Source organism: Physella acuta, unplaced genomic scaffold, assembly GCF_028476545.2.
Source record: "Physella acuta isolate Inbredline_101_S28 unplaced genomic scaffold, ASM2847654v3 ptg001317l, whole genome shotgun sequence".
In the NCBI taxonomy this organism is placed as follows: Eukaryota; Metazoa; Mollusca; class Gastropoda; family Physidae; genus Physella; species Physella acuta.
Genome location: NW_026732832.1, coordinates 49,967 through 64,071, shown reverse-complemented (window position 1 = coordinate 64,071; position 14,105 = coordinate 49,967). Strand labels below are relative to the sequence as shown.

Below are 14,105 nucleotides of genomic sequence, written 5' to 3'. Positions count from 1 at the left end.
ATATATATATATATATATATATATATATATATATATATATTCATATATATATATGGGTGTGTGTGTGTGTGTATATGTGTGTGTATATGTGTGTGTATATTATGTGTGTGTAAATAGATAGAGACATATAAAACAAAAGAATAACTTCCCCTACACCGAATATGATCACTATACCGTTCCTAAAGTGCCGCAAAAATTAACAGGTTGGTTTCTATAGGGAGGGGGGAGTGGTAAGGTTGGGTTGGGGGGGGGGGGTAAATTCACTAACATACAGTTTTAAAAGTGGTCAGTGCTCTTTAAACGACTACATTAGTTTTAGACTGCTATACAAATGGATGTCAGATGCTTTTAGTTTGAGTCTTATCACCTTTAGCTTGTGTCTTATACTTGTGTCTTATCACTTTTAGCTTGTGTTTCATCACTTTTAGCTTGTGTCTTATCACTTTTAACTTGTGTTTTATCACTTTTAGCTTGAGTCTTATCACTTTTAGCTTGTGTCTTATCACTTTTAGCTTGTGTCTTATCACTTTTAGCTTGTGTCTTATCAATATCACTTTTAGCTTGTGCCTTATGACTTGTGGCTTGTTACTTATTACTTTTAGCTTGTATCTTATCACTTTTAACTTGTGTCTTATCACCTTTAGCTTGTGTCTTATCGTCTGCTAATGCTCTGCTACGTTTGATGATTTCATGTCCTTTGCTAATGGGGGCTTTTCACAAAATATTGAAATGTGTAGGGGGAGGGAGGGGGTTAAAAAGTTTAGGACCCTCTAGGTCTTCAATGCCTGTCATTCCCCGAAGCTCCGGGTTCAAACGATTGAATGAACGCTGACAAAAGTGATGCGAAAGCGAGATTTTTAATGCACTTAACAAATTACCGCCCTTTATGTTGGCGGCCATGGCTATAGACGGCCCAGTGCTCAAAGGGCCGTTACTCCATTTTATCAGCGGACTAACTGTTTATAACTAAGTCCATCCGCCCAAAGGAAACAACGGATCGGCACAAGGCGAGAGCGAACTTTTAACGTCACTTTCTTTACAGCTTTTTGCACGCTTCATAAGAGCCGAGATCTGAATAGGAGATCTCGAGTCGGAGAACGAACAACGTGGTTTTAAAGAGAAAAATTTGGCAGATGGTACAATCGGATGGAAAGCACTTGATGTTAAAGGACTGGTCTCGCCTGGTTTGGTTAAATATGTGGGGTATTAAATCATGAATATTTAGCCTTCTTTTAACACACAATAAGACATATTGACAGGACAAGGCCTCGGCTGGTGGGCTGGGGTTGGGCAACTGGTAGCTCACAGCAGGCTGGCTGACGTCCTTGTTCCTTAGGCTAACACGCTGGTTTAGGCTAGTGTTAGCCTAGGATAAAGGCAGAGTTATGTTGGGTTTAGGGTTAAAGTGGAGATACTTTGAAATATATATATTTATATATATATATATATATATATATATATATATATATATATATATATATATATATATATATATATATATATATGACTAAAGGTCAAATATGTATTTTATAAGTCTTAAGTATATATCCTGTTAGCTATTTAATATTATGAATACGTTGTTTTTATCTGTATGTACCACTACTTCATGAATATATATTAATAAATACATAAATAAATAAATAATATATCAATATATATTAATAAATACAGGTATGTGTGATCATTTAAATGTATCTGTGTGGGTTACGATCTACGCCAGTTTAATTAATCATTCTGCCCCACCCAAACAATGGGATTGTTTAGGCCCAGCCTACAATTGAAACAACAGAAGCGGTTCTGAATTTAATCTTTTCGTTAACTTCAATCATTTCAAGTTGGCCAACACTGTGATAATTTTTTAAAACTTTAATTACATCTAGTCATTAAAGTGGGGTAACTCGAGGGCTGCCAAGTTTATATTTGTAGGCACATAAAAAACAGAAATGGATCTCGTTTTGTTTGCTGGTTTTTTACATATTCTTTTTTCTAGTTTTTAGAAATCTAAAGAAATAGATTACACGATACAATAAATTGTAATAGCATTTATATTATATTATATTTTTTATTAAAAGTTTGTTTAAAACATCAAGTTACTAAAGTGGAGTAATTTTAAAATCAGGAAAGCTACAATTTACAGTGCTATCATCGTAAGACGGAATGAGTTAAGATAATTATTTTATAATTATTTTATTTGTATTCCCTATAGATGCGTTTTAATCTACTATTTTACATTCTTGTACACGTAAAAAGTAATCAGACAGTAAAAAAATTAGTATTGGACTTTGAAAGTCGCTGTTTCTCAAGTCGACATAAAGAATTCTATTTTATTTTGTAATTATTTTACGTCTTCAAAAGTTCCCTTTTCGAATCTGACGGTCCATCGGACAAGTGAAGTAGAGTTCAACTGTTTCTGTGACCTCGGCATATGAAGAAATAGTGTGGTCAGCACTACGCACAGCCGCCTTTACTTACCCTAACGTGAGTTAGGTACCCACCAGAGTTGGGTGGACTCAGGGACAGTCTACTGACTTGAACCCGGATTCGAACTCGAGACTTACGGGTTAGCAGTCTAGCGCTCTACGCTGTCTTTGGCTATATGAATTATTTAGATAATGTTTACGATATTTATTTGTATAATCGGATATGCAGAATGACAGTAGTTTGTCATACTGTCATGCTTCATGTCAGTAGTTTGTCATGCTGCATGTCAGTAGTTTGTTATAATGTCATGCTGTATGTCAGTAGTTTGTCATACTGTCATGTTGCATGTCAGTAGTTTGTCATGCTGCATGTCAGTAGTTTGTTATAATGTCATGCTGTATGTCAGTAGTTTGTCATACTGTCATGCTGTATGTCAGTAGTTTGTCATACTGTCATGTTGCATGTCAGTACTTTGTCATGCTGCATGTCAGTAGTTTGTTATAATGTCATGCTGTATGTCAGTAGTTTGTCATACTGTCATGTTGCATGTCAGTAGTTTGTTATAATGTCATGCTGTATGTCAGTAGTTTGTTATAATGTCATGCTGCATGTCAGTAGTTTGCCATACTGTCATGCTGTATGTCAGTAGTTTGTCATAATGTCATGCTGTATGTCAGTAGTTTGTCATGCTGCATGTCAGTAGTTTGTCATACTGTCATGCTGCATGTCAGTAGTTTGTCATACTGCATGTCAGTAGTTTGTCCAACACCGACAACATACAGAGCTGACCCAATTCCTGAAGATTTGAACCCATGCCAGCTATTGCCCAACCCTGCAGTTCACTACCTGACTGACCACGCCCATACATCCATTTAATTTTACGGCCAAAATCTGGAACGTTTACATCCAAAATAAATCTTCCATTAGCTGCGTTCTACCCAGATTTAAATCAAGATAGTGTGCGTTAGCGTCACAAATGTTGAGCAGAAATTGATGTCTGTCTTGCAATTTATTACAAAGATTTTTTTAAAAGGGTAGAAAACGTGCACTGAATCTTCTAGTCTATTTAAAAACATGCTCACTGAGCACAAATACAGCAGGAGTATTTTGTTTCGTTTATAAAATTGTTTTATTTTTAACTAGTAGTGTTTATTAAAGTGAGCGATATGACGTATAATGGTGGTATGTTGTTTCAGAATCGGTGTGTGGTTTCAAGAGTGGTATGAATAATGGGTACAATAACAGTATCGATGATACTGTGGTTTATTCGATGCACCAGCACGTACACACACACACACACGCACACACATACCCATACGCACACCACTTGGGCATTTGCACGTCAAGTTTACTTTCTGTATGGGACGTCGGTTGGTAGAGCCTACCACTGCTAATACGAAAGTCTCGAGTTCGGATCCCGGTCCTTGAGTCCACCCAGCTCTGATGGATACCTAACTTATGTTAGAGAAAGTAAAGTTCCAATAGATCGTCAGACCCTTAGCAGTAATTCGAGTAACGTCGTTTTTTTTACGCCCCACGATTGGGTTCAGTCTTTACTAAACTGCGCCATGATGGGCTGGAATGAAGGTTTAGACAGATTCAACTTGTAGATAGATCTCATGGGTCTAGATAAATCTCATGGGACTAGATAGAGCTCATGGGACTAGATAAATTTCATGGGACTAGATAGAGCTTATGGGACTAGATAAATCTCATGGGACTAGATAAATCTCATGGAACTAGATAGAGCTCATGGGACTAGATAAATTTCATGGGACTAGATAGAGCTTATGGGACTAGATAAATCTCATGGGACTAGATAAATCTCATGGAACTAGATAGAGCTCATGGGACTAGATAAATTTCATGGGACTAGATAGAGCTTATGGGACTAGATAAATTTCATGGGACTAGATAGAGCTTATGGGACTAGATAAATCTCATGGGACTAGATAGAGCTTATGGGACTAGATAAATTTGATGGGACTAGATAGAGCTTATGGGACTAGATAAATCTCATGGGACTAGATAGAGCTTATGGGACTAGATAAATCTCATGGGACTAGATAGAGCTTATGGGACTAGATAAATCTCATGGGACTAGATATAGCTTATGGGACTAGATAAATTTCATGGGACTAGATAGAGCTTATGGGACTAGATAAATCTCATGGGACTAGATAAATCTCATGGAACTAGATAAATATCATGGGACTAGATAGAGGTCATGTGACTAGATAAATCTCATGGGACTAGATAAATCTCATGGGACTAGATAAATCTCATGGGGCTAGATAAATATCATGGGACTAGATAAATCTCATGGGACTAGATAGAGTTTATGGGACTAGATAAATCTCATGGGACTAGATAAATCTCATGGGACTAGATAAATCTCATAGGACTAGATAAATCTCATGGGACTAGATAAATCTCATGGGACTAGATAGAGTTTATGGGACTAGATAGATTTCATGGGACTAGATAAATCTCATGGGACTAGATAGAGTTTATGGGACTAGATATATCTCATGGGACTAGATAAATCTCATGGGACTAGATAGAGTTTATGGGACTAGATAGATTTCATGGGACTAGATAAATCTCATGGGACTAGATAAATCTCATGGGACTAGATAAATCTCATGGGACTAGATAAATCTCATGGGACTAGATAAATCTCATGGGACTAGATAAATCTCATGGGACTAGATAAATCTCACGGGACTAGATAAATCTCATGGGACTAGATAAATCTCATGGGACTAGATAAATCTCATGGGACTAGATAAATCTCATGGGACTAGATAAATCTCATGGGACTAGATAAATCTCATGGGACTAGATAGAGCTCATTGAACTTGGCCTGTGTTACACCTGACATATGAACACAGTTGACCAGACTGTGTAGGGGATCCGATGGTACTAAGCTATGGTTTTTTTATATCTAGATCTTCGGCATAAAAGCCACCAGCGAAGATGGTCTGATGAATCCCTCCCCCTCCCCTCCCGATGTAGTTTTAAAAAAAAATCTTCCCCTCTTGTTTACACGCCATGTAAATGACAACTGTCATTTAACATCTGACTTGATCATGTCAAGACAACATCTCGACATTTGAATCGAACCCGTTGAACACCCCCCCCCCCCCCCCATCCATCCTCACCTTCAATCCTGTCAAACATCCCCCACACCCCACACACCCCCTTCTTCCCACCTCACCGCGTTGTTCCCTCCGTTCTGTTCAGTCAATCGTTGCACAGTCAGTTCTAAACACAAGTGATCTCCGGCTCTAAAGCTGTAAAGCGTGCATGGATCACTTGTGTGAGACGTGTATGCGGAGCCACTTAGAAAGTTAAATAACGCTGCGGTGAAGAATAAAAATTCATCTGTCACTTGTCACCGGTTCAGATTTCTTAGAGTTATCTCCCCTTAATTGTATGAGCTTTCTTCGGTGCTATTCATGGGATTTTAAATTCCATTTTATTTTTAAATCTCAGTTATGTACTTTTATTTTTACTCTTGAAATATGCTCGGGTGTAATTTTCCTAAAAAAAATGAGATATTTTTGCATCTTTGCAGAATTTTTACTTAAAAATGCTTTACGTTATCAGATTGAGCAAAAAAATGTTGTTTTTTTACTGTTGATATAGAGGGTAAATTTCTGACAAAGACGGGGTGAGTTCAAAAGAAATTTGTGTCCGAGTTTTGTTACCCCCTCGCTGCGGACGCCAATGTTATGGCTGATATTATCGCGACAGTTGAATCAGCTCTCCTGTTTTTTTTTTTAACAAACTTGCCCGACAGGTCACCCAAAAAATGAGGCATCAGATCTCTGCAGGCGTGAGGTCACCTGGTGCTAAACTTTCGGATAACCGCGGACTACCGAGAGGCTGGCTTAAAAGATTGCCGCTAGGGGTGAAACTGTGTGTGTGTGCGTGCGTTACAGGGGTGTGTGTTACAGTAATTGTGTGTGTGTGTGTGCGTGTGTTACATGGGTGTGTGTTACAGTTTTAAAATAGAATGATTTTTATAATCGGTATAATGAAAAGATTTGTCTGCTTGGTTGATCTAAAGGAGTCATGTTCATACGTTTATGTATCAATAGGGTAGTTTTTGTTCAGTCGCGGCATTTAGCTTTACCAATGCAGAATTAAGTAGCTGCGATCGTCGCTCAAATATCTGAATGCGAGGATGAATTCGTTGAGTCTAAGTGTCGGCTTTAATAAAAAAAAAATTAACGAATCAAAAATCAAAGCAAAGCAAAACTGCACTGAACGAAGATGTGCTAAAATGTACCTGAATATTCGTGTTGTAGCTCTTTTGCAACAATATTTACGTGGAAACGGAATATAATTCTATTTAAAATTATAAACATTTTAAGATTTAACAAGTGGCTGGTGAAGTTGGTTTTGTCTGTTTCTTTAAACACGAAACAGTGTGTTTATTTTTGTGTTGGGATTTGAATGAGCTCACTCAGTACTAAGTAGTACTCAGCGTTAGTTGGAATAAACAAACTACTGCCTATTTATTCATTATTTCCTATCTAGACCCTTCACACAGACTGAAATCCAAATAATTTAACATTTATCAATGAGCACTCTCAGCTCTAATTGGTACTCAACATAAGTTAGAAGATATGCTTGAGTTAACAACGATAAATTTTGTTGGATGAAATTTAAGTTTGAGTATATGTTATTTAAAAACCTTTGAACCCCCCAGATCTACAACCCTCGTATTTTGTGTGGAGAGGAGGGGGAGGATACAACACAGCAAAACGGGAAACAACTCCCCAACCACACACACACACACACACACACACACACACACACACACACCCCACACACCTTTAATACAAAATGTTTTCAAATAAACTTCGGCTCAGGTAAAGCCAAACACCCACGTCTGCAGTTTCTCACCTGTGTCTCCTCTCCATCTTTCAAATATCGGTTAACTGCCTGTGGTTACCCAATTAGCCACACTTAATTAAGGATACCACTTTCGAAACGCAACAATGATAGAGACTAATTTTACATTGTCTGAGAGAAATATTTATTGTAAACACGAGGCCTTCTTAGACGGCAAAAAAAACATGTGAAGTGTGGTGTGTCGTATGTGTGTGTGTGGGGGGGGGGGTGGTATGATGCGCAGAGTGTGGTATAGTGTGTCGTGTGTGGTTTGTGGTGCGGAGTGTGGTATAGTGTGACGTGTGGTATGACGAATGTGCGTGTGTGCTGTGTCAATCACGTAAGCGCGTGTGTGTCGTGTGTGTAGTGTGCCGTATGTGTGTGTAGTGTGTGTGTGTGTGTGTGCGCCTACCAAGTAAACGGTTGGGGCAAGTCTTGTCAAATAGTAAATGAGGTATCGTGTCACAGCATTGTGTTGTGTGGGTGGGTGGGTGGGTGTGGGTGTAGGTGTGTGTGTGTGTGTGTGCCTTCCAAGTAAACGGCAAGGGCAAGTCTTGTCAAATAGTAAATGAGGTATCGTGTCACAGCATTGTGTGGTGTGGGTGGGTGGGTGTGGGTGTAGGTGTGTGTTTGTGAATCAAATATGTAAATGACCTATTGTGTGTTGAGTGTTGTAAAATTTTAAAATGCGGACCACACTATTGGACAAAACAAACATTTAATTTACATTTTTGTACCACCATATGCAACACACATACATCGTAACATATATGCACTAACATATAAGTATGTTAATATATAAATATGCTTACATATAAAATGCAGACATGTAACAAATATATTAGCATAAAATATGTTAATTTATAAATGCGCAAACATCAATATGCTAACGTATAAATATAGTAATATATAAATATACCACCGCATAGATATCCTAACATACACATATGGTGATAACATAATAACATTTTTATATGTTAACATATAAATATGATAACACATAAATATGATAATAAAAAGTTAAAAATATGTATACATAATTATATATATAAACAAAATTTTAACATGTGCTAATATAAAAAAAAAATATGCTAATATGTGCTATTTAAAATAAACTTTACGGTAAAACTACTCCTTGTCGTTATAAACGGTTCCTATAAGAAATATAATCCTGTAAAAGGGAACAGAATTTTTTTTCTAATTGAGAAATAATTCCTAGATGGCAAAACTATCACTGCGCTTGAAATCAGATACTATTCATGTCTGATTTTTAAAGCATCGCCTCCTACAATTTTTTTTTTCGTTGTTTCATTTTTTTAAATGGCTTTACCTGTTCGCTAATTTCATAAAGCCGCGGACTTAAGCAGAAGTGGCAGACGACGGTGACGTCAGTAGTACGTATCCAGCAGGCCGTAGCAGTCGGTGAAGCAGGCGTTGTAGTTGTCGATGCAGGTGTCGAGCAGGTAGCGGTTGGTGACGTTGAAGTAGCAGACGCTGAACTCGCCGTGGCACTGGTACATGCACGTGTCTAGTTCCGTGGGTTCCCGCGTCGTGACGGGAGCAGCCGACAAGGAAGTGGCCAGAGACAAGACGCACAGCGTCATCACCGGAAGCAGTTGCCAGAAAAGTCGCATCAGATTCTTGTTTGTTGCACACGTTTTGTTTAGGCGCGTCCTGCAATGTTAAAAAAAAAATAATTACATTTTTTTAAAATGTATCTTTTTACGATAACAAAAGCTGCGTATTTGCAAAACAAGTGAATATTATTAATCAGCACATTTTACTCAGCGTGGTGTCACTAAGTAAACACTCCTCTGGCGTTGTTTTGTGACGTCAAGAATGTATTGACCTCTCATAAAAAATATTTTGAACAACGACAATCTAAAACAATTTATATTTTTTTCCCGTTCGTGCCCAAGACATTTGGGCAGATGAAGTAGTGTTCATCTGTTACATAGAACTCAGCATTTAAACTATGCCCAACCGCCTTTAGACCCAGTGACATTCTACTGACTTGAACCCGGATTCGAACTCTAGACTATCGGGTTAGCAATCTAGCTCTCAACAGCTAAGCCACACCACCACATCAATAAAGTAAAATTTAAATTAAAAAAAAAAAATTTAATTTATAATTGCCATTTAAAGAAAATAAAACTCGAAATATTATCATATAATGTAAATCTTTTTAATGTATTTTTGCAATGAAGGTTTTCCATTGAACAACCGAAAATTTACAAACGTATTCTTAAATTTGGGTCCAAACATATAGTGTTATTTTTATTTATACTGGCCGTTATATATTAAATTTTAACAACATACTGGGAAATGATATTTTGTTTATTTAAATCTTATACAAATTATGAGATCGTGACGTCAATGTTTTCAAGAGACTGGCTTTTTCTATCACGTGGTTAAAACAAATGGTTATATGTGACTAGAAATCCGCAATAAACCTCTATGCCATGACAGTAAACAGAATTGGCAGAACAGGATCTGACGGGTAACGCTTGGCTGAATGCCAGATAACTCTGAGATAACTGTAGTCAGGAAACCGTTAAATTTACTTGACTGAAATTATGTTGATAAACAACTGGTTTTTTTTTTATTAGTTCTAAAATTGTTTCGTTTAAATATAAACAGATATAAACTCAAAGCCTTATTCCGTATTATTAAAATCAGCGACATAGATACTAACTTTCGTTAGCGTAATACATATATGTAAGTTTAATTATAAATTTCGTTTGTGCTTATTCTGGGGAAAAAAAAACGAAACTTGCATGCTTGCAGTTTTAGTAAAAAGCATGCAAAAACTTATCAACTTACATTGCGTTGTTTTTTATTTTAAATAAAATTCGTATTTCCTGCTTTATCAACCAATCTAGGCGAAAAGTTAAAATGCGAAAGAAATTCAGCAAGTCTTGAGTGAAAAAAGTCTAAGCAACTCAAGGTCGAGTCAGTCACGTTGAGTGTTGAAACTGGTGAGTAGAAAGATGCATCAGACGCGCGAGCTTATAGCGTAGAGCCGGGTTGAACTACGTCATAATTTTTTCCTGCTCACCCCCGTCATGTCAGAGCACACATTGTCTATACTGCAGGTGCACGGCGGGCGGTCACAGTGCTCACTTACAAGAATCATTTGTTTGTTGGGATCTGTTGAACACAATGTAGCGAATTGGAGGAAAGTGTGGTGTATTGGAGGGGGTGTAGGGCGGGGGTGGGAGGAGGAGATGAAAGTGTTATAGTATAAGTTTATTGATATGGGAGTGGGGCTTGATGTAGAAACTCTACTTATGACAGTATGTACGAGTTACACTTGTGACATGCGTGATATTTGTGACACGGTTGTGACGGTTTTATTTTGACGGGTTTAAGTTCTTGCCTAATGTTAAGCCCTACTATTTTAGCTCGGTTTTTGCTTATAAATTCTCTCGTATCATAGCTAAAGAAACGATGGTTATTAAATCTTGGTATATAACTGTACGGGTTGGGGGGGGGGGGCACCTCCAGTGGGATCGGGCTATACTAATGGTAGGTAAGTTTTTAACAAAACCGCTTGGCTTTCGATAAAATATCCAGAGGTGGAATGTTGAAATAATATATATTGCTTTAAGAGAACACGATATGCAATTATCAAACTCTGTTTACCGAAAATCGCTCATACGTCGATAGTGTCTAATATGAAATTCGTCCACCTAACTGAAACGGTACTCGTGTCATCGTTGTTTTTTTTTTTTTTTTTTTTTTTTTTTTTTTTTTTTTTTTAAATTTTTTTGAGAAACAAAGAAAAGATTGAAAGGACCACTTCCGGTAACCGGAAATTACTGGAAAATCGATAGAAAACTGCGTATAGGATCCAATATTTATGTATGGAATTTCATCCACCAAACTGAAACGGCATTCAAGTTATCATGTTTTTACACAAAGAAGGGGGGGGGGGTAAGGGAGGGAGAGAGAGAGAGAGATACAAAGACACACACACACAGACGAAATTGCAGAATTGGGTTTTCCCGATTCAGTATGGTGTAAAACGTCGACTTTTGTCAAGCTTTCATTTTCGATTTTTTTTTCTCAAGATTACAATCCCCATCGAGAAAGAAACCGTATGTTATTTGTTATTAACGAGTTAAATTGAGATTTTTATTTCCCATTCGCTGGTACGCTTTCACCTCATTTTAATTTGTAGAAAAAAACAACGTATTTTTGCTGGTGAAGCGAGCACAATTTCTCCCATCTCTCGTGCATTCTTCAGACCATTAGCCGCGTCGCTCTCAGCCAAAACGAGGCGGCTCTTTTGTAACGTAAATATTTTTCAATGCAATAATTGTTTTCCCATTCGTCAAACAAGGTCATTCGGTGTTCCATAGTTGTGGCTTTATTTTTAGCACTCGGTGTGCCATAAGCGACGTGGGTTTATCGCCATTCTTGCATGTTTTTGTCACACGGTGTAATTAAGGTTTTGATTTAAAATAGACCTTTTTGCGACGTAGCTTATGAATGGAATTAAGGTTTTAATTTAGCTCTTGGTGGGATTCGCACACACCTTGATCCGGTTGACTGAGTGAAGAGTAACAAAAATAAGATACGGTAAAGACATAGGATTGTTGTGAATGATGTTGCAATACATTGGTAATGATGTTTGGAAAAACATTATTTATCTAAAGCAGCAGGTAATTAAAAAAAAAGTAAAAAAAAATATATCGTGAAACTCCACCAGGTCCACCAAACTCCACCAGGACCACCAAACTCCACCAGGACAACCAAACTCCACCAAACTCCACCAGGACCACCAAACTCCACCAGGACAACCAAACTCCACCAAACTCCACCAGGTCCACCAAACTCCACCAGGACCACCAAACTCCACCAGGACAACCAAACTCCACCAAACTCCACCAGGACTACAAACTCCACCAGGACCACCAAACTCCACCAGGACAACCAAACTCCACCAAACTCCACCAGGACTACCTAACTCCACCAGGACAACCAAACTCCACCAAACTCCACCAGGACTACAAACTCCACCAGGACCACCAAACTCCACCAGGACAACCAAACTCCACCAAACTCCACCAGGACTACCTAACTCCACCAGGACAACCAAACTCCACCAAACTCTACCAGGTCCACCAAACTCCACCAGGACCACCAAAATCCACCAGGACTACCTAACTCCACCAGGACCACCAAACTCCACCAGGACTACCTAACTCCACCAGGACAACCAAACTCCACCAAACTCCACCAGGACTACAAACTCCACCAGGACCACCAAACTCCACCAGGACAACCAAACTCCACCAAACTCCACCAGGACTACCTAACTCCACCAGGACCACCAAACTCCACCAGGACTACCAAACTCCACCAGGACTACCTAACTCCACCAGGACCACCAAACTCCACCAGGACTACCTAACTCCACCAGGACAACCAAACTCCACCAAACTCCACCAGGACCACCAAATTCCACCAGGACCACCAAACTCCACCAAACTCCACCAGGTCCACTAAACTCCATCAGGACAACCAAACTCCACCAAACTCCACCAAGACCACCAAACTCCACCAAACTCCACCAAGACCACCAAACTCCACCGGGACCACCAAACTCCACCAAGACCAACAAACTCCACCAGGACAACCAAACTCCACCAAGACCACTAAACTCCACCAGGACCACCAAACTCCACCAGGTCCACCAAACTCCACCAGGACTACCAAACTACACCAGGTCCAACAAACACAAACTGGACCACTAATCTTACAATAACCACCAAATTCCAGGCTCACCTAATTCGACAACAAGGACCACCAACTTTGGTTTAAGTCTAGCGTTACTTTCAGGCTCAGAATTTCTGATGGCGTTTTATCAATTTAACTAGTGGATTCAATGAGGTCTTGTCGCTTCAGTGGACCCAGTGAGTCTTGTGCCTTTAGATAGGGGTCTGGTATATACTGGCTCATACTGTCAGAAGATATAACATACTGTCACAAGATATAACATACTGTCACAATATATAACTTACTGTCACAAGATATAACATACTGTCACAAGATATAACATACTATCACAATATATAACTTACTGTCACAATATATAACATACTGTCACAATATATAACATACTGTCACAAGATATAACATACTGTCACAAGATATAACATACTGTCACAAGATATAACATACTATCACAATATATAACTTACTGTCACAATATATAACATACTGTCACAATATATAACATACTGTCACAAGATATAACATACTGTCACAAGATATAACATACTGTCACAAGATATAACATACTGTCACAATATATAACATACTGTCACAAGATATAACATACTGTCACAAGATATAACATACTGTCACAAGATATGACATACTGTCACAATATATAACATACTGTCACAATATATAACATACTGTCACAATATATAACTTACTGTCACAATATATAACTTACTGTCACAATATATAACATACTGTCACAATATATAACATACTGTCACAATATATAACATACTATCACAATATATAACATACTGTCACAATATATAACATACTGTCACTATATATAACATACTGTCACAATATATAACATACTGTCACTATATATAACATACTGTCACAATATATAACATACTGTCACAAGATATAACATACTGTCACAAGATATAACATACTGTCACAAGATATGACATACTGTCACAATATATAACATACTGTCACAATATATAACATACTGTCACAATATATAACTTACTGTCACAATA

The 14,105-nt window shown here is 38.0% G+C and overlaps 1 protein-coding gene across 1 annotated transcript; it reads left to right on the top strand.

Annotated features, from left to right (window-relative positions):
* The first annotated feature begins 11,936 nt into the window (after positions 1 to 11,936).
* On the top strand, positions 11,937 to 13,088 carry LOC131958322 (mucin-2-like). Its single transcript, XM_059323288.1, has 3 exons — positions 11,937 to 11,952; positions 12,041 to 12,450; positions 12,717 to 13,088. The coding sequence occupies exons 1-3, from the start codon at positions 11,937 to 11,939 to the stop codon at positions 13,086 to 13,088; spliced, it is 798 nt and encodes a 265-aa protein (XP_059179271.1).
* The last annotated feature ends 1,017 nt before the right edge of the window (positions 13,089 to 14,105 follow it).

Bases quoted from the DNA above. Each gene is read 5' to 3' on its own strand.
- LOC131958322 (XM_059323288.1), top strand. The intron at 12,451-12,716 runs GTCCACCAAACT...TAACTCCACCAG, and splicing joins ACTCCACCAAACTCTACCAG to GACCACCAAACTCCACCAGG.